At 49.0% G+C, this 25851-nt stretch overlaps 1 protein-coding gene across 1 annotated transcript in view; it reads left to right on the top strand.

The window, feature by feature from the left end:
- Window positions 1–25501, top strand: part of LOC144734426 (guanine nucleotide exchange factor DBS-like) — a 209555-nt gene extending 184054 nt beyond the window's left edge. Inside the window, exons 22-34 of the mRNA XM_078616610.1 lie at window positions 3246–3467; window positions 5054–5146; window positions 9879–9957; window positions 11767–11848; window positions 12506–12600; window positions 13663–13725; window positions 15577–15666; window positions 17957–18028; window positions 19161–19244; window positions 21050–21171; window positions 22106–22206; window positions 23331–23455; window positions 25183–25501. Coding sequence (XP_078472736.1) covers window positions 3246–3467; window positions 5054–5146; window positions 9879–9957; window positions 11767–11848; window positions 12506–12600; window positions 13663–13725; window positions 15577–15666; window positions 17957–18028; window positions 19161–19244; window positions 21050–21171; window positions 22106–22206; window positions 23331–23455; window positions 25183–25346 — 1392 coding nt within the window. The 3' untranslated portion in view covers window positions 25347–25501. The remainder of the gene's footprint in view (window positions 1–3245; window positions 3468–5053; window positions 5147–9878; window positions 9958–11766; window positions 11849–12505; window positions 12601–13662; window positions 13726–15576; window positions 15667–17956; window positions 18029–19160; window positions 19245–21049; window positions 21172–22105; window positions 22207–23330; window positions 23456–25182) is intronic.
- Window positions 25502–25851: the final 350 nt, after the last annotated feature.

Here is a 25851-nt window from a genome sequence, read left to right as displayed (position 1 = left end):
AGGGTTACCACGATACGATACGTTCAATGCATGTTAAAAGTTTTTTATAGCAGACAGGATTGTTGCCTGAAAAAACGTTCTACTAAATTGCAGTTCATATAGGTAGGCTCAGAATTTACCTTGTTTTTTAGTTTACATTTTACTGTGCAATACAGTATTGTAATTAATAAATACAAATATTATATATCTTCTTGGTTCTTTCGGTAAAGTCACGTAGAATGGAAATAATAAAATAATAAAAATAAAACATAATAAAATAATTTTTATTTTTATTATTAAACATAATAAAATTGTTATGTTTTATTTTTATTATTAAACATAATAAAATAATGATAATGTTTTATTTTTATTATTTTATTATTTCCATTCTAAGTGACTTTACCGAAAGAACCAAGAAGATGAATCCCTGCAGTCACGAAAGCTTTAAATTGAAATGTTATATAGTTTATACAGTACGGTACTGTAAATTGCTCTGTTTTGCTAAATTATCACCATTCTTTAAGATTCCTGGGTAGGCTAGGCCATCTTCGACTTACGATATTTTTGACTTACGATGGGGTCGTCGTAACGCATCTCCATCGCAAGTAGAGGACTACCTGTAAAACCACGACGCGTTGGTTGCAGTCTGTCCGTGCGTGTGCGCAAGTGCCCATTAGTGCACACGTACTGGACACGCCTGCAGTGTGTAGAGGGACGCGTGTGCGTACATTGATGACACAGACGAAGAATTTTGTGCTTCCGAGTTTGAAATCTTTAAAGGAGAAGGATGCGCGTTTCAGAAACTCTCGGTCCAGAAGGTTCCCGCATATGCAAGTGGCAAACAATGCAGACGGGGGGACTGCAGTTTCATAATCGTTTACACCGGCGATATCTGATTATTCTATTCTTGGGTTTTTTCGGTAAAGTCACGTAGGCAAAAAAATTAAAATAAATAAATAAATATATTTCCACGACGTTTCGGAGGCAACACAAGCCTCCGTCTTCAGGTGGAACCGTCACAGCACGCTCGCTGTATCAAGTACTGATTTTTATTTTATTTTTATATTTTACCTGCGTGACTTTACTGCAAAAACCCAAGAAGATGAATCCTTGCAGTCACGAATGCTTTAAATCTAGAAATATGATTATTATTTTTAAAAAATGTTCATGGATGTTTGCTCATGCTTCAGGCGGGTTCTGCCAGGCGTTCCCAAGAAGGGGCCGATGGTTGCCCCGTGTGTTCCATTCGAGTAACTTGCGGGTACATTTTTAAACGTCGCGTAATCGGACCACAACGCGAGCACAGGGCGTCCTACTCTTCGCGAATGACGTCGCGGGATCTTTGAACGTCCGCTGTGGAGTGAACGGCGCGTGGTGTTTTTAATCGGTTGATTCGTCCCCGCCGCAGCAGTGTTAATCGGGGAGGCCGCTGGATTCGAACCGTGAACCTTTGCAACGAGAGGCGAGCGTGCGACCGCTGAGCCGCGTTACCGGTCCATCTGATGAACCACTTTGTTTAGACATCGCGTCGACGAGTTCATTACTCAAGACGTTCTTAATACAACTAGACTCTGCCTTCTCGACAGACCTGTTCTCCACCTGAGGACGGCTGCTTGCGTTGTGGCCGAAACGTCTTGAGAATTATTTTATTATGTTTTATTTTTATTATTTTATTATTTTCCTTCTAAGTGACTTTACCGAAAGAACCAAGAAGATGAATCCCTGCAGTCACAAAAGCTTTCAATCAAAATTTAGACTAAACAATGTTATATTTGAGCAGGTACGGCCCCACTGAACGATGTAGCTCTTTTTCAGATGAGATCTGGCTTTAACAAATGATGGCTCAGCGAAGTGGCTTATCGTGTGGGAAGTTATAGCAGCCAAATACTCTGAACGCGCGATGTTGATTCTTAATACGGAGGGCAAAACCGGAGCACCCGGAGAAACATCCACACGACCGCAGGGAGAACATGCAGACTCCAAATGTGCGGGTGTCAGGGTCGTTATTAAAGCCACAACCTCCTGCGTACCAGGCGAGGGAGTTAACATCGCTACCGTGGTGAGATGTTCATATCCATGACACTTGGTACAGGCGCCAAACAACCGACGATAGATGATCCATCCAATGATAATGGCAACGACGGGCTGATAATTCATGACGATTGCATTGCACGGAAAATTGAAAAATCTTGCTTCACAGCCCTGCATCAATTCACTGCTGGATGAAGGCCTACCTCCCCATGCCTTATCGGCCATCTGCGTTCTCATCTAAACGTGCGTTTAAACAATTGTTTTGCTGCTATAAATGTCCAAATGATAAGCCACTTCTTTGAGCTATCATTTGTGGCCAGGTCGCATTTGAAAAAGACGTTAATTCCTCAGTGGGGCTTTGCCTGGTATGATGGGGATGATTTAGTGTTGTATTTGCGTGTGTTTGGGTGATTTGTTTACCTTAAATTTCGATTTAAAGCTTTCGTTACTGCAGGGATTAATCTTCTTGGTTCTTTCAGTAAAGTCACGTAGAAGGGAAATAATAAAATAATAAAAATAAAACATAATAAAATATTTTATTTTACTATGTTTTATTTTGTTTATTTTATTATTTCCCTTCTACGTCACTTAATAATATTAAATATTTTACTAAGTCATATTTTATTCTTTTATTATTTCCCTTCTACGTAACTTTACCGAAAGAACCAAGAAGTCGTTTACCTTACTTGAACTTTGCGTTACTATTGTGTCTTTGTATTGTTATTGCGATGTTCTTACCTGCCCCCACTGGACTTCTGTGGCAAAAGAGCGGATTCCTCAAGGATGAATCAATATTCTCAGAACATTCATTCCATCCTGGAGGGATCCGACGAGCTACGGAGATCTTCCGCCACAGGCGTCCAGCGGCTCATCCGCGATCGTTTCGCTCTGCGCTTCTACGACCTCTTCGAGGCAGAGGTCGCAAACGGGTTTTGATTCCTTACCCGTACCCGGCCGCACCAGGGTCGCAAATGGGTACCCGTATCTGGCCGGGTACGGTTAGCCGTTCCCTACCCGTACCTTACCCGAAATGAGTGACAAACGGTTACTCACCAGTAACTCACGGCCTACCCGGCCGCACCAGGGTCGCAAACGGCTACCCATACCCGTACCCGGCCGGGTACGGGTAGCCGGGTATCGGGTAGGGTACGGGTATCGGGTACCCGGTTGCGACCTCTGCTTCGAGGGGACGCATCCTGAACGTGTCCCGTCGTCATTGACGTCGTCGCCCACAGGGAGACGTCCGAGACCTCGGGCGGCTGCTCATGCAGGGCGCGTTCAGCGTGTGGGCCGAGAGCCGCAAGGGCCACAGCAAGGTGAAGGAGCTGGCGCGCTTCAAGCCCATGCAGCGCCACCTCTTCCTCTACCCCAAGCTGCTGCTCTTCTGCAAGCGCCGCGAGGAGACGGGGGAGGGGTACGAGAAGGCGCCTTCCTACAGCTTCAAGCACGCCTTGAAGGTGCGTGCGTGTGTGTGTGCGTGCCTGTGTGCGTGCGTGTGCGTGCGTGCGAGGGTGTGTTCGCGTGTGGTGAGCGGCAACAACAACAACAACAGCGGTTAGCGCGCCGTGATACAGACACCGGCAATTATTTGTATACATATGTTGTTTTATTATTCGAAAATATATTGGTAAACGATTTGTTTACTTTTTCTATACGTTGCACTCATATCGTGTTTTGGTATTGTTTGTTGTTGAAACGTTCTGACCCCGTGCCCCCACTGGACATCTGTGACAAGAAGCTTTATAGCTCACCGTATTCCTCCAGCGCACATCAATATATTTTGATTCTGATTCAGAATTTCCGAGTTCGATTTCCGCTCGCGGTCCGCACGGCGACGATGTGATGATTATCTGGAGCGGTCGTCGTTTCAGCCCAAAATGAGCACCTGCTGTGATGTGTGAGCGTCAGCACTGGGAAGACGAAAGGTCGCCAGCCGTGCAACTGGTCCCACCGTCTCCTCTTGCGCCGTACTGACCTTCACAGTTGCTCACAATTACAGAGACAAAGAATGTCCGTAGAAATTCTTTGGGGCACGTGCTGATAGCGAGCACCTATGAAGGCCATCACGGCACAGGCTGGGGTGCTGTGGCCAGTACCACGCCTGGCTAAATGACAGATCTTCTGTATACGCAGTAAACAATTGTTAATTCTCGATTTAAAGCTTTCGTAACTGCAGGGATTCATCTTCTTGGTTCTTTCGGAAAGACTTTCCGACAGACCTGTTCTTCACCTGAGGACGGCTGCTTGCGTTGTGGCCGAAACGTCGTGAGAATGATTTTATTATGTTTTATTTTTATTATTTTATTATTTCCCTTCTACGTGACTTTACCGAAAGAACCAAGAAGATTAATTGTTAATTCGACACATATGGGGCTCTGGCCTGGCCGAAGCATCCAATATTCCGAATTATGTACAATAGTACTGCCCAGTGCCTCCTGCCCCAATTAAAAACATCTAAAACTTGTTTTCCAAAAATTATTCCTAGAAAAAAGTAAACGCTTACCATGAGTGACCAACACAGCAGGCGAAGAAGGAGGATGTGGTAGTTTCCACGTGGTAGGTGACAGAGGTTGTGGAGTGGGGCCTTAATGCACTTAGTATGCACTGACTGTACTTGTATGTTCACTTTATCACTAAATTGTAACTTAAACCGAGTCGTTGTTTTGGTCGTGGACCATTCGGTATGGCAATTCGGCTCATGGCGAATTACTAATACACAGTATCTGCCGAAAGCGCAGCCGTGCCGAGATATCCCCAATTACTAATGATCAAATACCGAAATTACGAGGTGTAACCGCGTGCCGAGCTTCTTTCGCGCCGTACATAGCCAACGGTGCTAATCGTAGGTGCGTGGCAAGGACGTATAAACCTCCACCGAGGGTGACTGCGCGACGAGAGATAAGTTCGTGCTGCGCCGATTTCAGCGTCGCAGGATTGTGAGAGGCGGCGCCGGCTTGGGGGAGGCCTTCATCCGGCAGTGGATTGATCATGGCTGACGGCGTTGATTCAAAACACCGGTGTCCCTTCGCTTTCCCACCCGCAGATGGATGGAGTGGGCATCACTGAGGTGGCCAAGGGCGATCAGAAGAAGTTTGAGGTCAGCTACAATGGGCGTGAGGAGGTCTACACAATACAGGTGAAGCTCCTAACCCTAAATCACGTGTCACGACCGTTAATAACCGCACGCAACTAAATCATAAACAAGCGGTTTTTTTTTACGTTGCGAAAATGGTGTTTGTCTGATCGTTCTTTATTTGGTTTAACACGTAACGTAGGCTTTTGCGACCAATATTATTAATAATAGAGGTTTTTTTTGGGGTAGGATCGCGTAAATATCTAAATGTATCGTAGTCAGATTGTAAATGTTGTGGCTTGGCTCTCCAACACACCGGTGTGCTGTACTAGTGACGAATTGGCCACGTTCTGTTTACGTGACAACCCTCACTAGTCAGCTGTGTCGGGTGGTGGCGAGTTTAACGAAACATTTATTTACGTGATCTAACCCAAAAAACGTTCTTTATTTGTTACCCATAGTCTTTCACAATCAGCCTACTGGCTTTGCGGAAAAACAATATTATCCTGCAGCATTGGATTTAGGCGAGCAAACCATTGACCGATTTCCGCCTTCTGGGTCGCATCAGCAGTCAGGCTGGTTGAACAATTGCTGCTGCTTTTGCTGGATGTCATTGGCAAGAGCGCCCATGTCCGTCTCAATGAGTGGGCCGTGTTTTGTGTAAAAAGCAGTCGTGGGGCGGTGAGGTGGTCCCAGCAACGGCGCGTGCGGCACTTGCTGCGGTTGAAATCCAGACGGCTGCCCTGGTTGTTATCACGAGTGGATTCACCCACAAGTGTGCGTCGTCTGCATCATAGTGGGCTTTAAAGGTCCCCTGATATCATTCGCAAAGAGGAGGTCATTGTTTGCTGGTACCATGGTTCAAATTTGCCATCTTCGAAAATTGCGGGTCACGGAATTGGGATTACTCGTAGAAATCGTCTCCAGATTGCAGGCCAGGAACTGAATCTAAACTAAATTTACGTAATTTTACTTTTTATTTTAGCAGGTAAGGCCCACTGAGCTATGTAGCTCTTTTTCAGAATTGGCCTGGCCACAAACGATGGCTCCATTAAGTGGCTTATTAAGTGGACATTTATAGCAGCCAAATACTCTGAGCGCATGATTCAAAATTGCGGAGGGAAAAGCCGGAGGACCCGGAGAAAAATCCACATGACCACAGGGAGGTGGAACACGCAAACTCAAAATATACAGCAGGCGTCCGGGTCAGGGTTGAACCCGCGACCTCCTGTGTACCAGACGGGGTAGTTAACATCTCCGAGCCACCGTGTTATCCATCACCCTCCACTGGGGGGTGCCATTGCAAATGTTTGAGATGAAAAGAGCGCTCTGAGTTTCCTTGGTCTAGAGCAGGGGTGGGGAACCTTTTTTCTGCCAAGGGCCATTTGGATATTTATAACATCATTCGCGGGCCATACAAAATTATCAACTTTAAAATTAGCCCGTTATATTTGGTCAAACATTTAATTAACTCACCCCTAAAGTGATGGCTAGAATTGCTTCTCTTTGGTGAGGCGTGCGATGTTAGCTGGTATTGATGATGATGTTGCTACTCGCAACTGCTTTTCCAGGTTTGCTCCTAGATTTATTGAAATTCGAGTCCCGCCTGCGGTTGCCTTGGCAGGGCCAGACCCAAATGATTTCGCGGGCCTCATACGGCCCGCGGGCCGGACGTTCCCCACCCCTGGTCTAGAGAGTACTACATAAAAAAAAAATCGTAATTAGCACGTGTTTTTTTTTATTGCGACTCAACACAAAGCAGCCCAGTACAAAACACTGGTCCCAGTACAGGGGTGAGGGGGTGCAGAGGGGAGGGACAGAAACTCCACGAGCAAAAAATCCCAGACGGGCACATCCAGGACTTAACGAAGGGGGACATTCGGGCTCTCTGCCCCATGATTAGCATATGTTGTGCAAATGCTGCTGGATAATATCAGTCTGCAAAGCCAATAGGTCAACGAAAAGAACGTATTTTACTTGATACGTGGCGGCACATAACTATTGTGGAGGTTGCATAATGAAAAAACGACGTTGACGTTAGATTCTAGATTTGAAGCTTTCGTGACTGCAAGGATTCATTCTCTTAGGTTTTTTCGGTAAAGTCACGTAGGTAAAAATAAATAAAATGTAATAGAAATAATAATAGAAATAAATTAATACAGTAAATTCAGCTGTGATGGTCCCACCTGATGACGGAGACTTGTGTTGCCTCCGAAACGTCGTGATTTATTATTTTATTTCTATTATTATTATTTCTATTATATTTTATTTATTTTTACCTACGTGACTTTACCGAAAAAACCTAAGAGTTGACGTTAGAGTCGGGCACACGATGTCACCGATGTCACCGATGTCACTGTGGCCTTCTGCCTTCCTTGAAATCGGCAAGAGGTTGCGCGAACACCGCCACAGTCGTGACGCAAGCTGCTCGTTCAGATAAATCACGCAGACGCAAGTCACGTAAGAGCACATTACGTTCTAATTTAATCCTGCAGAAGTTTTTATTTTAATTTTTAGCGGTTTATAGGAGCCGCGGATAGTATCCCGCCCCCCCCCCCCCGCCCCGCATTGAGATGCATTTTTGGAGTTTGGCTTCATTTTCTTTTACCCATCATGCTCCGCAACAGCGCGGTGATGAGTTCGTGTACATTTCCGCACGCACCGTGGCGGATGTGTGGCACGTTGCTCAAGCATAGACTGGGTCCCTTGACGAATTATGAAATCTGGTGCCCATTTATGTTTGCCTCATCATCATCATCATCACCGCCATGGTCCGTCGGCATCCGCTGCACATTTCGTCATTTGCTTCCAGTTTCGTCTCGTGCCAGTTGCTCAAGGAGTTGCCACATCTTTGTGGCACCAATCTCTTATGATTCTCTTCGTGGCACCAATTAATTATCTTTGTGGCACCGATTGTGGCACCAGTCTTTGTGGCATCAATCTCTTATGATTCTCTTTGAGGTCTTCCTCCCTTTTCAGTTGCTTCTGGTTTTTCTTTATCTCCAAACAACAACAATAACAACACACTTTGGTTCTTTCGGTAAAGTCACGTAGAAAATAAAATCAAAGAGCAATAGAATGCGACGTTTCGGTTGCAACACAAGCAACCATTATCAGGTCAGAATGAATGATAAAGCACAGACACGGGAACAGCATAGGCAGACACACATACAGAGAGAGACACACACACAAAGACACACATACAGAGAGAGACACACACACAAAGACACACGTGCAGAGAGTAATTCGTGCAGTCACGAAAGCTTCGAATCTAGATTAATAACAACAAACTTTAAATGGCCCTGTTGTTCATCCTACATTATGTGCCCTGTTCTACCTTACCTATTATTTATCGATGTTTCAATACATTTGTCTTCATCCATCCAAAGCAAACCAAATCATCGGCACCTTTTAGGGGCCGTCCATAAATGACGTCACGCACCTGGGGGGGGGGGGGTCAGACATTTGTGACGATATGTGACGAGGGGGGGGGGGTTGAGAAATGTGACGTCACGTAAAAATGCGCAACTTTAAATAAATATAGAATTGTTATAACAACACTCATTGTTATAACACTCCTACAACATCAGAGTGCAGCGCCACATTAAATACGCACTACAATGACAATAGTTTAAAGCGATTTGAAGCATTTTTTCGATTTAAAGCTTTCGTGACTGCAGGGATTCATCTTCTTGGTTCTTTCGGTAAAGGCACGTAGAAGAGAAATAAAAAAATAAGAAAACATAAACTTAATAAAATTAAATAAATAAACATAAAATTCAAAGTAAAATAAAAAAATATTTCCCTTCTACTTGACTTTACCGAAAGAACCAAGACGATTTGAAGCATGTTTTATTTTCAAAATGGAAATATGGTTTTGGGGGGGATGGGGGGCAGAGCTTTGTGACGTCATATTTGAGGAGGGGGTCTGACTTTTTGTGACGCCGTGTGACGAGGGTGGGGGGGGTCAAAAATCGTCCAAAATCGCGTGACGTCATTTATGGACGGCCCCTTAGCGCGTGCGGCAGTTGTTTGTCGCGGCAAGCCTCTCACGATGGGGGCTCTATCACGTTTCGAGACGGGCGGAGCGCTGCAGTAAATGTGCACTAGGGGGCGACGTTGCCGCACGCTAAATATTTTTCGGTCACCTTTTAAACTTTGGCAAAATAATAAATTCGTACCATGACGCCCCGGCGCGCAGTGTTCGCGGTTTTTTTTGGGGTTTGTTCTCGAAACGACGTCAGGGAATCTTGAACGTCCGCTGTGAATCCGTCGGCGTATATTTTATATATTTTAATACTTTATTGTTAATGCACGCGCAGTATTATTTAGGCCGGCTTAACAAATTTGCACAGCACACCACATCTTTGCAACAGGCGAGGTAGACATTCACACCATTGGAACCTCATTTGCCAGTTAAAAAAAACATTATAATTGTTTTTTTTTACCCTTTTATCTGGCAAAAAAACTGACACTTTTTTTTTTACAAGGAGTCATGTTTGCATAGACCACAATACCTGCAGTACCTGCAGTCATAATGCAGACAAAAAACATTTTTTTTTGTTTGCATTATGACTGCAGGTATTGTGCTCTATGCAAACATGACTCCTTGTAAAAAAGGTGTCAGGTTTGTTGCCAGATAAAAGGGTAAAAAACCAATTATCAGGCGAGGTAGAGTTAATGACAAATATTGTGAGTGGTTGTTTTGTAATCGTTCTTATGTACCCCTGATTTTTTGTTTGCTCTGTATATTGATATTTATATATATATATATGTGTTTCCTTATTTGTTTCAGGCATCCTCAGTGGAAGTGAAGACGGCTTGGGTGCATGAGATCAGAAAGGTCCTGACAAGTCAACTGGAAGCCTGCAAAGGTCAGATGTCGCACAGACGCAGTCAGGCTGGATGAAACGATGAAAGTGCGGCGCAACACGAGCCGATAGAGGGCGCCACGGTGGCTAGGAGATGTTAACTACCTCGCCTGGTGCGCAGGATGTCGCGGGTTCGATCTCGACCCTGATGCCTGCTGCTGTGTATTTTGAGTTTGGATGTCTCTCTCCCATTTGTCCCGTAGATTTTTCTCCGGGTCCTCCGGTTTTTCCCTCCACGTTAAGAATCAACATCACGCATTCAGAGTCTTTGTCTGCTATAAATGTGGACATGATAAGCCACTTTGTTGAGCGACGTGGCTTATCATGTGCTACATAGCTCAGTAGACCTTACCTGGTAAAATAAAAATTGTTTAGTTTTTAGTTTAAATTGTCGCTAGTTGCAGAGGTTCGCGGTTCGAATCCGGCAGGCCGCCCTGGCTATTACCGTGATATGCGTCAACAATAAATGCACAGAGGACGTTAAAGACCCCCTGACGTCTTTCGAAACGAGTAGGCACATTGTGTGCCAACGCAAACAGTCAAAATTTTTCCAAATACGAAAAATGACACCTCACATTTACTCAAACTTGAGACTACACATCACATTTGTGGCCCTCCGCTGGCAGACTCCATGCCATGTGCAGGCCGGTGCCTCAAAAGTGGCCTTCACCAACCCGACACTGACCGGCGTGACAACACCATCGTACAGACCCCACGACCCACAGAGTGGGGAGTCCCTCACGGTAGTCCCAGGTCCCAGGTCCCAGGCTCCCAGGCTCCCAGGTCCCAGGTCTGTGTCGCTGAGACACCAGGTGACCCAACGCCTCCACCCATCGAGACGCTGCACCGTCAGCGAATACACACCAACATGCACAGAGACCCGTAGACTCTCACAGAGACCCGTAGGCTTTCATAGAGACCCATAGACTCTCACAGAGACCGGTAGACTCTCACAGAGACCCGTAGACTCTCACGGAGACCCATTGACTCTCACAGAGAGTCATAGACTCACAGAGAGACGTATAGTCTCACACAGAGACCCATAGACTCGCACAGAGACCCATAGACTCACACAGAGACCCATAGACTCACACAGAGACCCATAGACTCTCACAGAGACCCATAGACTCACACAGAGACCCGTAGACTCTCACAGAGACCAATAAACTCTCACAGAGCCCCGTAGACTTTCATAGAGACCTACTAAAATCTATGGGTTGGCTACTTACGACGCTACATTTCGTGAAAAACAAGTTCAAGGTACATACAGTACATACATACGTATTTGAGTCTATGGATTTCTGTGCCATCAACGGGAGCTCCTCTCAAGTAACCCCAACAGATGCTATGCCCCTTTGTACAGTGGCTCCAGCTCATCAGCGATCATCTAAATTCCTTGTAAATATTCCCTAGAACAAGAATTGGAATAGTTGACGGAGCCTTCTTTTCCTCCTTTCAACGTCCTAAACCTTCCTTCAAAACATTTCCCAAGCAGAAGATGAGGGCTGGATACAACCGCATTTGCGTTAAGTTATTTTTAACGTTGATCCTTGCCCGTGTAGCGATAGTTCAATTTTAAAGTGCCAATTTATAGAGCAGCAGCAGCAGGGTCATCATTTAACTCATCAGGTGCAATGATTTGAGGCGGAGGGGGGGTTATTGTAATTATATACTACATTGGTAATCAGTCTATTGTTACGATTAGTAGTGAGTTGTAGGGTCCCTTGTGTGCTTGGACACTCCTCACCTTGACGTGTCTGGAGAGCAATCCAAAGTTTGACGCCACGCTGTTCTGTGCCACGTGCCTTCCAGAGGCAAGTCAGCTGCAGCAGAGGATCACGGACATTTCCTTCCAGTCTCCCATGAGCACCGGCACACCCAGTAGCCCTCTAAGGTGAGTAGATACTGCTGCTGCTGCTGCTACGGGTGCCGTGACATTCCGAAACAGCGACACGGCATTCGCCACAGCGTCGAAGACGATCCCCTTGTCTGTTTTGCGAAATATTATTTCTGTCATCGTAACCGTTGCTCGTTTGACCTGCTCAAAGAACGTCATTGGATGACTGAATAGTCGTGCAACAATTGAGCGCGACGATTCAAGTTCTAGCCATCAAATTGAAAGTGATACTGTGTCTACATGGATGTGTGTGTATGTGGGGTGGTGGTGTAGCGGTTAGCGCGCTGCGCTATGAACCCGGCGGCCCGAGTTCGATTCCTGCTCATGGCCAACACCGGTGACGATTATCTGAACCAGTCCTGGGCCTCCCCTAGGTCGACTCGGCCTCAAATGAGCACCTTGTGTGGTGTGTAAACGTCACCACTGGGGAGACAAAGACGGCCGGGCGTGGTGTTGGCCACCCACCCCCTCGTGTGCCGTGCCGGCCTTCATAGTTGCTCAATAACGGCACTTGCCCCAACATCACTGTTCAGGCTACACGGGGGGGGGGGATCTTTGTTTTTGTGTACGATTTACCTGCGTCCCCCCGTGTGTGAGTGTAAATGTAATAAATAATGAATCGTTCGCATTGGTTTTTGTTTTGTTTTCATTCAGAAACCAGCGGAAGAGCGGTTGGAGTCGAGTGAAAAGCCACTCGGAGCTTGTGACGATTCGCAACAGCAACGACGGCAAAAACGCGCGCGCCTCGGGTGAGCGTGCGCCGTGAGCGGCGTCTAAACGTCGCCGTGCCTGCTGATGCGACACCCTTGTGCGTTGCATGTTTGTGGATCTGGTTAGGCAGAGACTCGTGTGAATGCGTGTGCGCGTGTGCGTGACTCAGCCTCAGAATGAGTACCCGGCGCAGTGTGTAAACATCGCCACTGGGGAGACAAAGGCGGCCGGTGTGGTGCTGGCCACCCACACCCATGTGTCCCGCGCCGGTCTTCATAGGTGCTCGCTAACAGCACTTGTCCCGGCAGTCTGTTCAGACTACACGGGGGATCTTCGTCTTTGTTTCTGTGTGCGTGTGAAAATCTGTGGGAGCGGAAAGTGGTGGCATTGTGGTTAGAACCCTGTGCAACAAATGCGACACAGTTTCCTATAGCCCACGATCGACTCAGTCTCAAATGAGTACCCGGCGCGGTGTGTAAACATCGCCACTGGGGAGACAAAGGCGGCCGGTGTGGTGCTGGCCACCCACACCCACGTGTCCCGCGCCGGTCTTCATAGGTGCTCGCTAACAGCACTTGTCCCGGCAGTCTGTTCAGACTACACGGGGGATCCTCGTCTTTGTTTCTGTGTGCGTGTGAAAATCTGTGGGAGCGGAAAGTGGTGGCGTTGTGGTTAGAACCCTGTGCAACAAATGCGACACAGTTTCCTATAGCCCACGATCGACTCAGTCTCAAATGAGTACCTGGTGCGGTGTGTAAACATCGCCACTGGGGAGACAAAGGCGGCCAGCGTGGTGCTGGTCACCCACCCCCTTGTGCGCAGTGCCGGCCTTCATAGGTGCTACTTGTGTTTAGTTTGTTGTCCTTCCCACGCGCCTGCGATTAACACGGTTGGCTTCGTACGGTGCGAAAGAAGTTCTACATACAAACGCTAACAGCACTTGCCCCAATCGTCTGTGAAGGCTATGTGGTGGACCTTTGTCCGTGTCATTCTCCCAGCCATGCGCTAACCGCCTATCAATGTGTCTCCACACCATCCAATGTCCCAAATTAACCCTCCCCCCCCCACCCAACTCATCTGTGGCTTACAACAAAATGAAGATCGCACAGCCCTCGACAACGCGTCCAAGAGATTCACGATTCCCAGCGCGCGAGCTCCCAGAGGTGAGAACACAGCACACACCCCCCTGCCACCCCACCCGTGGCGTGTCAACCACCATAACTATTGTAAACTATAAACTATTTTTGGTTTTTATTTTATTTTACCAGATAAGGGCCCACTGAGCTATGTACAGTAAAACCTTGGATTGCGAGCATAATTCGTTCCGGAAACGTGTTTGTAATCCAAAGCACTCGTATATCAAAGCACTCGTACATCAGTTGTGATCACGTGACGCTCGGCAGATAAAGCGTAAACACGTACTACTCGTATTGCAAGACCTCGCTCGTTTATCAAATTAATATTTACTTACATTTTTTGCTCGTCTTGCAAAACACTCGCAGACCAAGTTACTCGCAATCCAAGGTTTTACTGTAGCTCTTTTTCAGGAGCGACGTGGCTGTCAGTAATGATAGCCCAACGAAGTGGCTCTCATCATCACGTGGGAATGGAGAGCGGCAGCCGGATACTTCTAAATGGTTGATGTTGATTCTAAATGTTGACGGAAAAATTGGAGGCACTGGAGAGAAATTCACATGACCACAGGGAGAACACGAAAACTCCAAATGTACAACAAGCGTCAGGGTCGGGATTGAATCCACGACCTCCTGTATACCAGGCAAGGTAGTTAACATCTCCCCACCGATACAGATACACATCTGAAAGTTCACAGGCATTTGTTCAAACAAGTCTGACTCTGCTGATCTTATATTGAATGTCAAAACTAGTACAGAGTTTGCTTTTGTTGAACCAATCCTGCTGAAATTATTAATTCCCAGAAGGCAGTGGTGGCTGATGGGATTTGTAAATTTCCACACACGATGATGGGCCACTTCGTTGAGCTATCAATTGTGATCGCCACGTCCCTTCTGAAAAAGTGCTGCAGTAAAACCTTGGATTGCGAGTAACTTGGTCTGCGAGTGTTTTGCAAGACGAGCAAAATCTTTAAATAAATATTAACTTGATAAACGAGCGAGGTCTTGCAATACGAGTAGTACGTATACGCTTTGTCTGCCCAGCGTCACGTGATCACAACTGATGTACGAGTGCTTTGATATACGAGTGCTTCGGATTACAAACACGTTTCCGGAACGAATTATGTTCGCAATCCAAGGTTTTACTGTACATAGCTCAGTGGGCCTTACCTGGTCAAATAACATTTTTTTAGTTGAGTTTAATCGTGTGAAGACAAGGACGCTGTCGCAGAAGTAGTTCTGTGATGTCCCATTCCACGGGAACATTCTTGAACATGCGGCGACACGCGCACTTCTCGGAAACAATCCTGAATGGACAAGAAGTGGAAAGTAGAACCGAAATAAAAACTGGGGAAAGGATCTTGCGTTTCTGTAAACGTTGAAGGAATATCTAAACGCTGAACTTGCTTTATTTTTTAACTCTTTGGTTCTTTCGGTAAAGTCACGTGGCTTCAAATAATCAAGATTGCTTCATTCTATTCTCGTTTTTTGTTCACACTCTGCTGATTTCTCTCTTCCCAGCTCTGTCGTGCCTATCCTCAATGAAGAGCGGATCCACGTTGTAGATCCGCGAGCGTCGGATTGCTGCCTAGAATTCTAGCGCCGCACCGCTGCACCCCTAGACTGCGCTTTAGTAGAACAAAAATACCGCACGCGCGTCGATTTCTTAGCCCCCCTGCCCCCGTGCCCTTTGCCCTCCTCTCCTCCCTGCTCCCACACCTCGTTAACTCCGCTCGCCCTCCATTAATGCTGCTGCCGCCTCCTTCGACTCCGCGCTGACCTCTTCCGTGACCCCTCACCCTGACCGCTTCTCCTCCTTATCCCCTCATCCCCTCGACCCCCCCCCCCTCATATTTCCTTTGACCCCTGACCCCCTCGTAGACTCCCAGATTGACCTGTCCGGTGTGAATCGCCGCTACTCGGCCGCCCCGGCTCTGGGGTGCTCTCCGAAGCGCCAGCCATCGGGTAAAGGTGAACCCACGGCCCCGTAACATCCGGTTCACGCGCCCACTTTCCGTTTGAGCGAAACCGTCGTCCACGTGCACACTCACTCACTCACACAACAACAACAACAACCGCCATTCGCCACTAAGTGGCGGTGACGTCACCACGACGCTTGTGCCAGGCCATGTGCACCCTGAGGCCACGTGAAGTGTCGAACGCCCGCTGGCAGGAGGTCACGGGGCAGACCCAGGTGCCACGGGTCGACTGACCGAGATGACCGAGATGACTGGCTGATGCACCACCTGTGCCCCCTACTGTGCCAACTTGCTGTGCTTTAGCCACCCGGCGCTCCGCTCGTTGTTGTGAGCGTCGCTCCTCCGCCCTCCGTTGTTGTTGGAGGGCGACTGCCTCCAACTGCCCAGTAGCAGCGTCCTTCACGAGCCTCCTCCACTGAGGCCGATCTTGACACCGCTGGTACCAGTCATCGGCAAGTCCACTCAGCTCCACGTCCTCCTGTACCACATCACTCCATCTCTTCTCTAGCCCGTGCCGCGCCCGTTTAGCCCCCTCGATCCGGCCGAACAAAAGCTGTTTAGGCATGTGGTGGCTGGGCTCACACACACACTCACTCACTCACACACTCACTCACTCACACACACTCACACACACACTCACTCACACACTCACTCACACACACACACTCACACACACACTCACTCACACACTCACTCACTCACTCACATACTCACACACTCACACACTCACTCACTCACTCACATACTCACTCACACACACACTCCCTCACACACTCACTCACACACTCACTCACTCACACACTCACTCACACACTCACTCACTCACACACTCACTCACACACTCACTCACTCACTCACACACTCACTCACACACTCACTCACTCACACACTCACTCACACACTCACTCACTCACTCACACACTCACTCACACACTCACTCACTCACACACTCACTCACAAACTCACTCACTCACACACTCACTCACACACTCACTCACACACTCACATACTCACTCACACACACACTCACTCACATGCTCACACACACACTCACTCACACACTCCCTCACTCACACACTCACTCACTCAATCACACACTCACTCACACACTCACTCACTCACACACTCACTCACACACTCACTCACACACTCACATACTCACTCACACACACACTCACTCACATGCTCACACACACACTCACTCACACACTCACACACTCACTCACTCACACACTCACTCACTCACATACTCACACACTCACTCACTCACTCACACACTCACATACTCACTCACACACACACTCACTCACATACTCACACACACACTCACTCACTCACACACTCACACACTCACTCACTCACACACTCACTCACTCACATACTCACTCACACACACACTCACTCACATACTCACACACACACTCACTCACTCACTCACACACTCACACACTCACTCACTCACACACTCACTCACTCACATACTCACACACACACTCACTCACTCACACACTCACACACTCACTCACTCACACACTCACTCACTCACACACTCACTCACTCACATACTCACACACACACTCACTCACTCACACACTCACACACTCACTCACTCACTCACACACTCACTCACTCACTCACACACTCACTCACTCACTCACACACTCACTCACTCACACACTCACTCACACACTCACTCACTCACATACTCACTCACTCACACACTCACTCACTCACGCACATACTCACTCACACACTCACTCACTCACATACTCACTCACTCACACACTCACTCACGCACATACTCACTCACACACTCACTCACACACTCACTCACATACTCACTCACACACTCACTCACATACTGACTCACACACACACTCACTCACATACTCACACACACACTCACTCACTCACACACTCACTCACTCACACACTCACTCACTCACACACTCACTCACTCGCCCGCGTGAAGGTCACGTTGCGAACCTTTGGGGTAGCTGCTGCGGTGCGGTGGTTAGTGGCACACCGGGGCCTGCAATTTCGCAGGTCGCAAGTCCAATTCGATATTCCGGTTGAAAAACAATTGGCGACTAAGAAGGCATTGTCCGTTGTGGGATCTTCTTTTGTGTGAGAATGCGCAGAACAAATTACTGCCCCCCTCCCGCCCGACCTCTGGCCTGCCCAGCAGCACTCGCCGTGATCACCTCGTGACCTTTGTCCTTTGCCTCCGATGTTGATGATAAAGGCCTCTTGCTTCGTCCCCTGCCCGATGACGAGCGCAGAGCCTCCTGCGAGTCCGGCCAAGGCCAAACGGCACGAGGTGAAGAGCGACCCCACTCCTCTGGGCTACCGAGGTGATAGGACAGCATCGTCGGCATCGTCACGTCATCATCATCGTCAGCATCGTCATCATCGTCAGCATCGTCATCATCATCGTCAGCATCGTCACGTCATCATCATCATCATCGTCATCATCGTCAGCATCGTCATCATCGTCAGCATTGTCATCATCGTCATCATCGTCAGCATCGTCATCATCGTCATCATTGTCATCATCGTCATCATCGTCAGCATCGTCAGCATCGTCATCATCGTCAGCATCGTCATCATCATCGTCAGCATCGTCATCATCGTCGGCATCGTCGGCATCGTCATCATCGTCATCATCGTCAGCATCATCAGCATCGTCATCATCGTCGGCATCGTCATCATCGTCATCATCGTCAGCATCATCATCATCGTCATCATCATCGTCAGCATCGTCATCATCGTCGGCATCGTCGGCATCGTCATCATCGTCAGCATCGTCATCATCGTCATCATCGTCAGCATCATCAGCATCGTCATCATCGTCGGCATCGTCATCATCGTCAGCATCGTCATCATCGTCCGCATCGTCGGCATCGTCATCATCGTCATCATCGTCATCATCGTCGGCATCGTCATCATCGTCAGCATCGTCATCATCATCGTCAGCATCGTCATCATCGTCAGCATCGTCATCATCGTCATCATCGTCCGCATCGTCGGCATCGTCAGCATCGTCATCATCGTCAGCATCATCATCATCGTCATCATCGTCAGCATCGTCATCATCGTCAGCATCGTCGGCATCCTCGGCATCGTCATCATCGTCGGCATCGTCGGCATCGTCAGCATCGTCGGCAACATTGTCATCAGCAGCAGAAGCAGCATCACCTTCGTTCTCATAATTTCAGCAGCGGTAGCATCGTGTTTAACGGCAGCATCATCATCAGCAACAGCAGCATCAGGAAAAGCAGCACCTTCTTTGTTATCTTCACAGGCAGCAGCAGCAGCAGCAGCAGCAAATTGTAGCATCATCAGCAGCCGTGCACAAATCCAATTACACAAAATTTGGGTAGAATTGTTAATAAAATCTATCCGAGTTGTTTCGTGTGTTTTTTTCCCGTCTACCCTGTGGCGTTCTCACTCTTTTCTCTCACTGCCTCCGTCCTCGCTTCGCAGCCGCAGAGCCGCTGATCTCCGCACTCGACAAGGCCAAGTGCTTCAGCACTGGGAACCTGTCTCCCACGTCCCACATCCAGCCAGGTGAACCAGGCGCTGTGACACATTCACCCCCCTTCCCCACTCGCACAACCCGACCCGCGCCGGAGCCGTGGCGAGCCTGGATGTTCCACTGCGCCGCTGACGTCGCGTTCCGACGGCTTCCACGTCACTGCGGTCGACGATGACCGGAGCGTCCGTTGGGACCTGCGGCGCGTACAAAAATTATCGGACGTGCGTCGTCACGGGTGCCGCGCGGTCCGACCATGGTTCGTCCGGCACTCGCCGACCTGCGTTGGCTTCTGGTTGTCGAACGAACGCGCTGTGAGGTCGCGCCCGTCGCACGCGAAGCGCTTGACGTAAATCAACCACGATACCTCGCTGATCTCGTCAAGGAGCGTAAACCATCACGTGAACCTCGGCCATCCTCACCGCAGCAGCAGCAGCAGCGGCTTTGTCTGGCCGTTGAATGAACGCGGTCGACACCGCGTCGCGCGCTTTCAGATGCGCTTCTGCGGCCGTCTGGAACGCTCTTCCTTCCGATATTAGGAAGCTACTGGAGCTATGCACTTCTAAATCATGTAAATGAGTGTTCTTCACTAATTTTCAGAGGGGGGCCACTGTCACCAATAAGACACCATTGTGAGGGCCGCCGCACCGCCTGCAAGGGGTGTTCTCACACGGTGCGCACTGTCGCCGGGCCGCACGCCAGGGGCCACGCTAAAGGCCACCAGGGCCGCCATTGGCCCGCGGGGCCTTGCGATGAAGAACACCGATCTAGATTGAAAACTCATTTCTTTAGAACTCCTTCTTGTGTGCTTAGTTTGTTGTCCTTCCTCCGCACTCTCCGATTAGCATGGTTGGCTACGTGCGGTAGAAAATAAGTTCAACATATTTACGTACGTATCTCTCAGTGGGCCTTTCCTGGTAAAATAAGCAAAATATTTACTAGTTAGTTACATTGAGGGACAGAGAGACAAACACGTGGTTAGAAAGCAAACTGCAGTCAATGACATAATTCACATTGTTAAGAAATGATGAGCGGGTCCTGGCCAAGATGGGTCATGGTTAGAAGGATTGACGGAGCCGATGTTTCAAGGATAGTTACGGAGTGGCAGCCACTGAATGGACCGCACCTGAGTGGACGCCCCCCGGGGAGGTGCAGCGATGAAATCAGCTCGTTCGCTACGTATGGTGCGAAAGAAGTTCAACATGCACACACCAATACAAATACCCGCCATTCGCCACTAAGTGACGGTGATGTTACTACGGCGCCCGTGCCAGGTTAGGTGCACTTTGAGGCCACGTGAAGTGTCGAAGGATCGCTGCCAGGAGGTGACGGGATAGACCCAGCAGATGCCATGGAGTGGCAGACTGAGATGACTTGCCGATGCACCAGCTGTGCCCCCACTGTGCCAACTCGCTGTATTTTAGCCGCTCAGCGCTCCACTCATTGCTGTGAGCATCGCTCCTCATGTACACACAAAAACAAAAAGACAAAGATCCCCCATATAGCCTTTAACAGACTATTGGCGCAAGTGTTGTTAGCGAGTAGCGCCTATGAAAGCTGGCACGGCACATGAGGGGTGTGTGGCGAAAACCACGCCCGGCCGCCTTGATCTCCCCAGTGGCAAAGCTTACACACAGCACCCGCTACTCATTTGAGACCGAGTCGACCTAGGGGAGGCCCACGACCGGTCCAGATCATTGGCCGTGAGCGGGAATCGAACTCGGTCCGCCAGTTTCGTAGCGCGGCTCAGCGCTAACCGCCGCGCTGCGCAGATCGCACGCGGGGCGGCGTGCTGACACCGGCGTCGCCCTGAACCCAGTCACCCGCTCACCCCCCACAGGGGACTGGCTGCCCAAGCCGGCGCCCACGGTGGACAACAACGAGGACTACGACGCGGGCTGGTCAAGCGCCGATGAGCTGATCAACTCGTCCGAAGCCGAGGACGAGCAGTCCACCTCGCAGGTAGGCCAACCACCCGAGCCTTCCCATGTCCACCCCCTCGTGCCCACCTCCCCGTGTCCACCTCCTGTACACAGATAGGCTCAAGGCAGCAGTGAGGTTGACGCACGTGCGTTCGTTTGCGTTGTCGACGTCGTAAGCGCCGCCGCCGCCACTTGTTTGCGAGGGCCAGGTCGAGGCGTTACAGCTCAGTGGTGGCTTTACCCGGTGAAGTAAAATAATTGTTTAGTTTTGTTGTTGTTGTTATTATCGTCACGCGGCGTTAACTCCGTTACGAAGCACAAACGGTGACCACGCAGGAAATTTGGGGGGCACACAAGTTCCACGGGCAGAAGCCCCGGGGGGCTCAGTGCTCCTGGGTTTTCAGGAAGGGAGAGGAATTGGGCTCACTGGCCCACCCAGGTGGGGTCTGCGAGCGGCAGCGCGAGAGTTTAAATGGGGAGGGAAGGGTGGGGGGGGGGGGGAAATATCTAAAGTAAGGGGATAAAAGGGGGACGTTTTAAGGTTTTAAGGAAACGGACGTGATGTTTAACGCGCGGGCTTTGGCGACCAACAATATCCGTAATAGACGGGTGTTTTTGGGGGTAAGATCGCGTAAATATGTATCCCGCTATTTAGGACCAAAACAGGAGGATTTCTCCACAACTCTGGCTGTCGCCTGATGATGCTGGTTGTAATTACCGGCGAAACGTCACGGTGCTCGAATGGTAAAATGTTGTGGGTTTACTCACCAACACACAAACCGGCGTGTTGAACTCGTAACGAATTGCCACGTTTCGTTTACGTGACAAACCCTAACTAATGGGCTGTGTCGGGTGGTGGCGGGTTTAACGACACACTTACATATTCACGCGACGTAACCCGAAACAACCCTGTAATGTAGACGTCATGTCGATGTTCTGCTGAGGCCGAGGTGCCCTGTGTTTGTCCCGCGCAGTACACGGCTCCAGGGGACTATGAGGCTCAGACGGCAGAAGAGATCACCTTGAAGAAGGGGGAAGGCATCATTCTGCTGAAGGAGGACAGCGAGGGATACTGGTGCGGTCTTCCTCACGAGTGATCAATTAATTACGATAAATACGTTTCCACATTAAAAAGAAAATCATTATTGTTGCGCCTGTAAGAGTCATGTGCAACAGCATTCGCTAAATTAAATGAAATACAATCGTTATCATCGTCACCAGCCGTGATCTACCCGCTGCTGGATCAAGGCCCTTCGAAATCTGTCACCATTTCCCACAATCCTGTGATGCAACAATCCACCTAGCCATCTACACTCGAGCTGATTCCATAGCTCCATCTCTCACAGTGTGTGTCCTGTCGGATGAGTTGCCACCCTTGGTTGTCCCTCAAAAGTCAGTCTCGGCTGTTGACCATCGTAGCTTCTCACAATGTGTCCCACCAAAGGCCACTGAACTTGGTGCCGTGTGTGCGGCGTGTCCATGCGTGTGTGCGGCGTGTCTGTGTGCACGGTGCATCCGTGCATGTGCACACGTCTGTGTGTGTGTCTTTTGTATTTTGGTGTGTCCGTGTGTGTTTTGTGCGTCCGAGTGTGTGTGCATTCGTGTGGGGAGTGGTAGTGTAGCGGTGGGCGCACTGCCCTATGTACCCAGCCACCCGAGTTTGATTCCCGCTCACGGCCAACACCAGTGGCGATTATCTAAACCGGTCATGGGCCTCCCCTAACTTCAAATGAGTACCTGGTGCGGTGTGTAAAAACATCACCACTGGGGAGACAAAGGCGGTCGGGCGTGGTGCTGGCCACCCAACTCCCTCGTGTGCCGTGCCGGCCTTCATAGGTGCTCACTAACAGCACTTGCCCTAACAACCTGTTAGGCTATATGGGGGATATTTGTCTTTATCTTTATATAGCGGTTAGCATGCTGCACTACAAACCCGGATACCCGAGTTCAATTCCCACTCACGGCCAACACCAGTGGCGATTATCTGAGCCGGTCCTGGGCCTCCCCTAGGCCGACTCAGCCTCAAATGAGTACCTGGTGCGACGTGTAAAGATCACCACCAAAGAGACAAAGGCGGTCGGGCGTGGTGTTGGCCACCCACTCCCTCGTTTGCCATGCCGGCCTTCATAGGTGCTCGCTAACAACACGTGCCCCAACAGTCTGCTCAAGGCTACACGGGGGATCTTCGTCTTTGTGCAGGCTGGTGAGGAGCAGTGTTTCACTCCGGGAAGGCCTCGTCCCGGGCTCTCACTTCAAGTCTCCCGGCGTCGACTCCAAGTCCTGCCAGTCGCTCAGCAGCTCCGGGGAGGGCTTCCCGCACTCCGGTGAGTACAGGAAAACCCCTCTTAACGGCCACCCCTGTTCACGACTAATCGCTTGACGACGGGCCTCCATAGAGCCCAATGTGTAGTGTATAGTGTCGTGTATAGTGTAGTGTATGCTCGCTTAACAAGCAAATCACTTAACGGCCGGTTTCGTGGAACCAATTACCGTCGTTAAGAGGGCTTCTACTGTATGCACGTTGGCCCAATAGCCGATTGTCAAAACCCCCCCAAAAAACCTCCCATGCATTTAGATTGTTTAGATTACAGAGACTCCTCTAATTACGAACGAGTTATGTTCCAGAGGTCTGTTCGGAAGTCGATTTGTTTATAAGTCCAACCTCACTCCTGTCAATTCCAAACATGTTGTACGGCGTGTACACTAAACACGGGGAAAGTCGTATAATCTCCTGTAGACATAGATGCCACTGGTTCTTCATGTTCTGTAGATGTAGATGCCACTGGTTCTTCACGTTTTATAGATGTAGATACCACTGGTTCTTCGTGTTCTGTAGATGTAGATGCCACTGGTTCTTCATGTTCTATAGATGTAGATACCACTGGTTCTTCATGTTCTGTAGATGTAGATACCACTGGTTCTTCACGTTCTGCAGATGTAGATGCCACTGGTTCTTCACGTTCTGTAGATGGAGATGCCACCGGTTCTTCACGTTCTGCAGATGTAGATGCCACTGGTTCTTCACGTTCTGTAGACGTAGATGCCACTGGTTCTTCATGTTCTGTAGATGTAGATGCCACTGGTTCTTCATGTTCTGTAGATGTAGATACCACTGGTTCTTCACGTTCTGCAGATGTAGATGCCACTGGTTCTTCACGTTCTGTAGATGGAGATGCCACTGGTTCTTCACGTTCTGCAGATGTAGATGCCACTGGTTCTTCATGTTCTGCAGATGTAGATGCCACTGGTTCTTCACGTTCTGTAGATGCCACTGGTTCTTCACGTTCTGCAGATGTAGATGCCACTGGTTCTTCACGTTCTGCAGATGTAGATGCCACTGGTTCTTCACGTTCTGCAGATGTAGATGCCGCTGGTTCTTCACATTCTGCAGATGTAGATGCCACTGGTTCTTCACGTTCTGCAGATGTAGATGCCACTGGTTCTTCATGTTCTACTGATGTAGATGCCACTGGTTCTTCACGTTCTGCAGATGTTGATGCCACTGGTTCTTCACGTTCTGCAGATGTAGATGCCACTGGTTCTTCACGTTCTGCAGATGTAGATGCCACTGGTTCTTCACGTTCTGCAGATGTAGATGCCACTGGTTCTTCACGTTCTGCAGATGTAGATGCCACTGGTTCTTCACGTTCTGCAGATGTAGATGCCACTGGTTTTTCACGTTCTGCAGATGTAGATGCCACTGGTTCTTCACGTTCTGCAAATGTAGATGCCGCTTGTTCTTCACGTTCTGCAGATGTAGATGCCGCTGGTTCTTCATGTTCTGCAGATGTAGATGCCACTGGTTCTTCACGTTCTGTAGATGTAGATGCCACTGGTTCTTCACGTTCTGCAGATGTAGATGCCACTGGTTTTTCATGTTCTGCAGATTTAGATGCCACTGGTTCTTCACGTTCTGCAGATGTAGATGCCACTGGTTCTTCACGTCCTGCAGATGTAGATGCCACTGGTTCTTCACGTTCTGCAGATGTAGATGCCACTGGTTCTTCATGTTCTGCAGATGTTGATGCCACTGGTTCTTCACGTTCTGCAGATGTTGATGCCACTGGTTCTTCACGTTCTGCAGATGTTGATGGCACCACATCCGTCTATTGCGCGGCGGTTGATCTTACAACTCTCGGTCCGAACAGGCAACTGGACATACGGACAGGTTTGTTCATATCTCTGAAAGTTCGTAAGTCGAATTTTCGTAATTAGAGGAGTCCCTGTAAGCTCCGCAACGCACGCGTGTCTCCATTCGTCTCTCAGCGTAATTACAAACGTGCGTCTGTAAACGCTTTGTTTTTTTTTCACACACTCATCAGCTTTTGTTCCATGTCATTTAGCGGAATCATTCTCAGTCGACAACGCAAATCTCTCCTCTGTCTTTGCAGAGTCGGCATCGAGCAACTGAAGCTCCCTCCGCTGGACCTTCGGTGGGTGGTGGCGGGGGAGGCGATGAGATGTCCATCTGCTGAAGGAAGGAAATGAATGATGCACAAACTGACCGCCGTCTCTAAGAAGGCACTGTACATGCATACGTTTTTTGTATGTCTCTGTTTATTTCCCTTTTTAACTTCTCCGCTTTTTTCCGCCAAACTCAGGATGCGAGGCCGGGGTGGGGTAGGGAGGATGGGGTGGGGGGGGTATCCGAAGATGAGCGGAGGAGTACTGCAACGCAATTTGAAAGAGCGTCTCGCTCCGGTTGAAAGCGTAAAGGTTT

Source organism: Lampetra planeri, chromosome 51 (assembly GCF_965212315.1).
Source record: "Lampetra planeri chromosome 51, kcLamPlan1.2.h2, whole genome shotgun sequence".
Lineage (NCBI taxonomy): Eukaryota > Metazoa > Chordata > Hyperoartia > Petromyzontiformes > Petromyzontidae > Lampetra > Lampetra planeri.
This window is presented reverse-complemented; position numbering and strand designations above follow the sequence as displayed.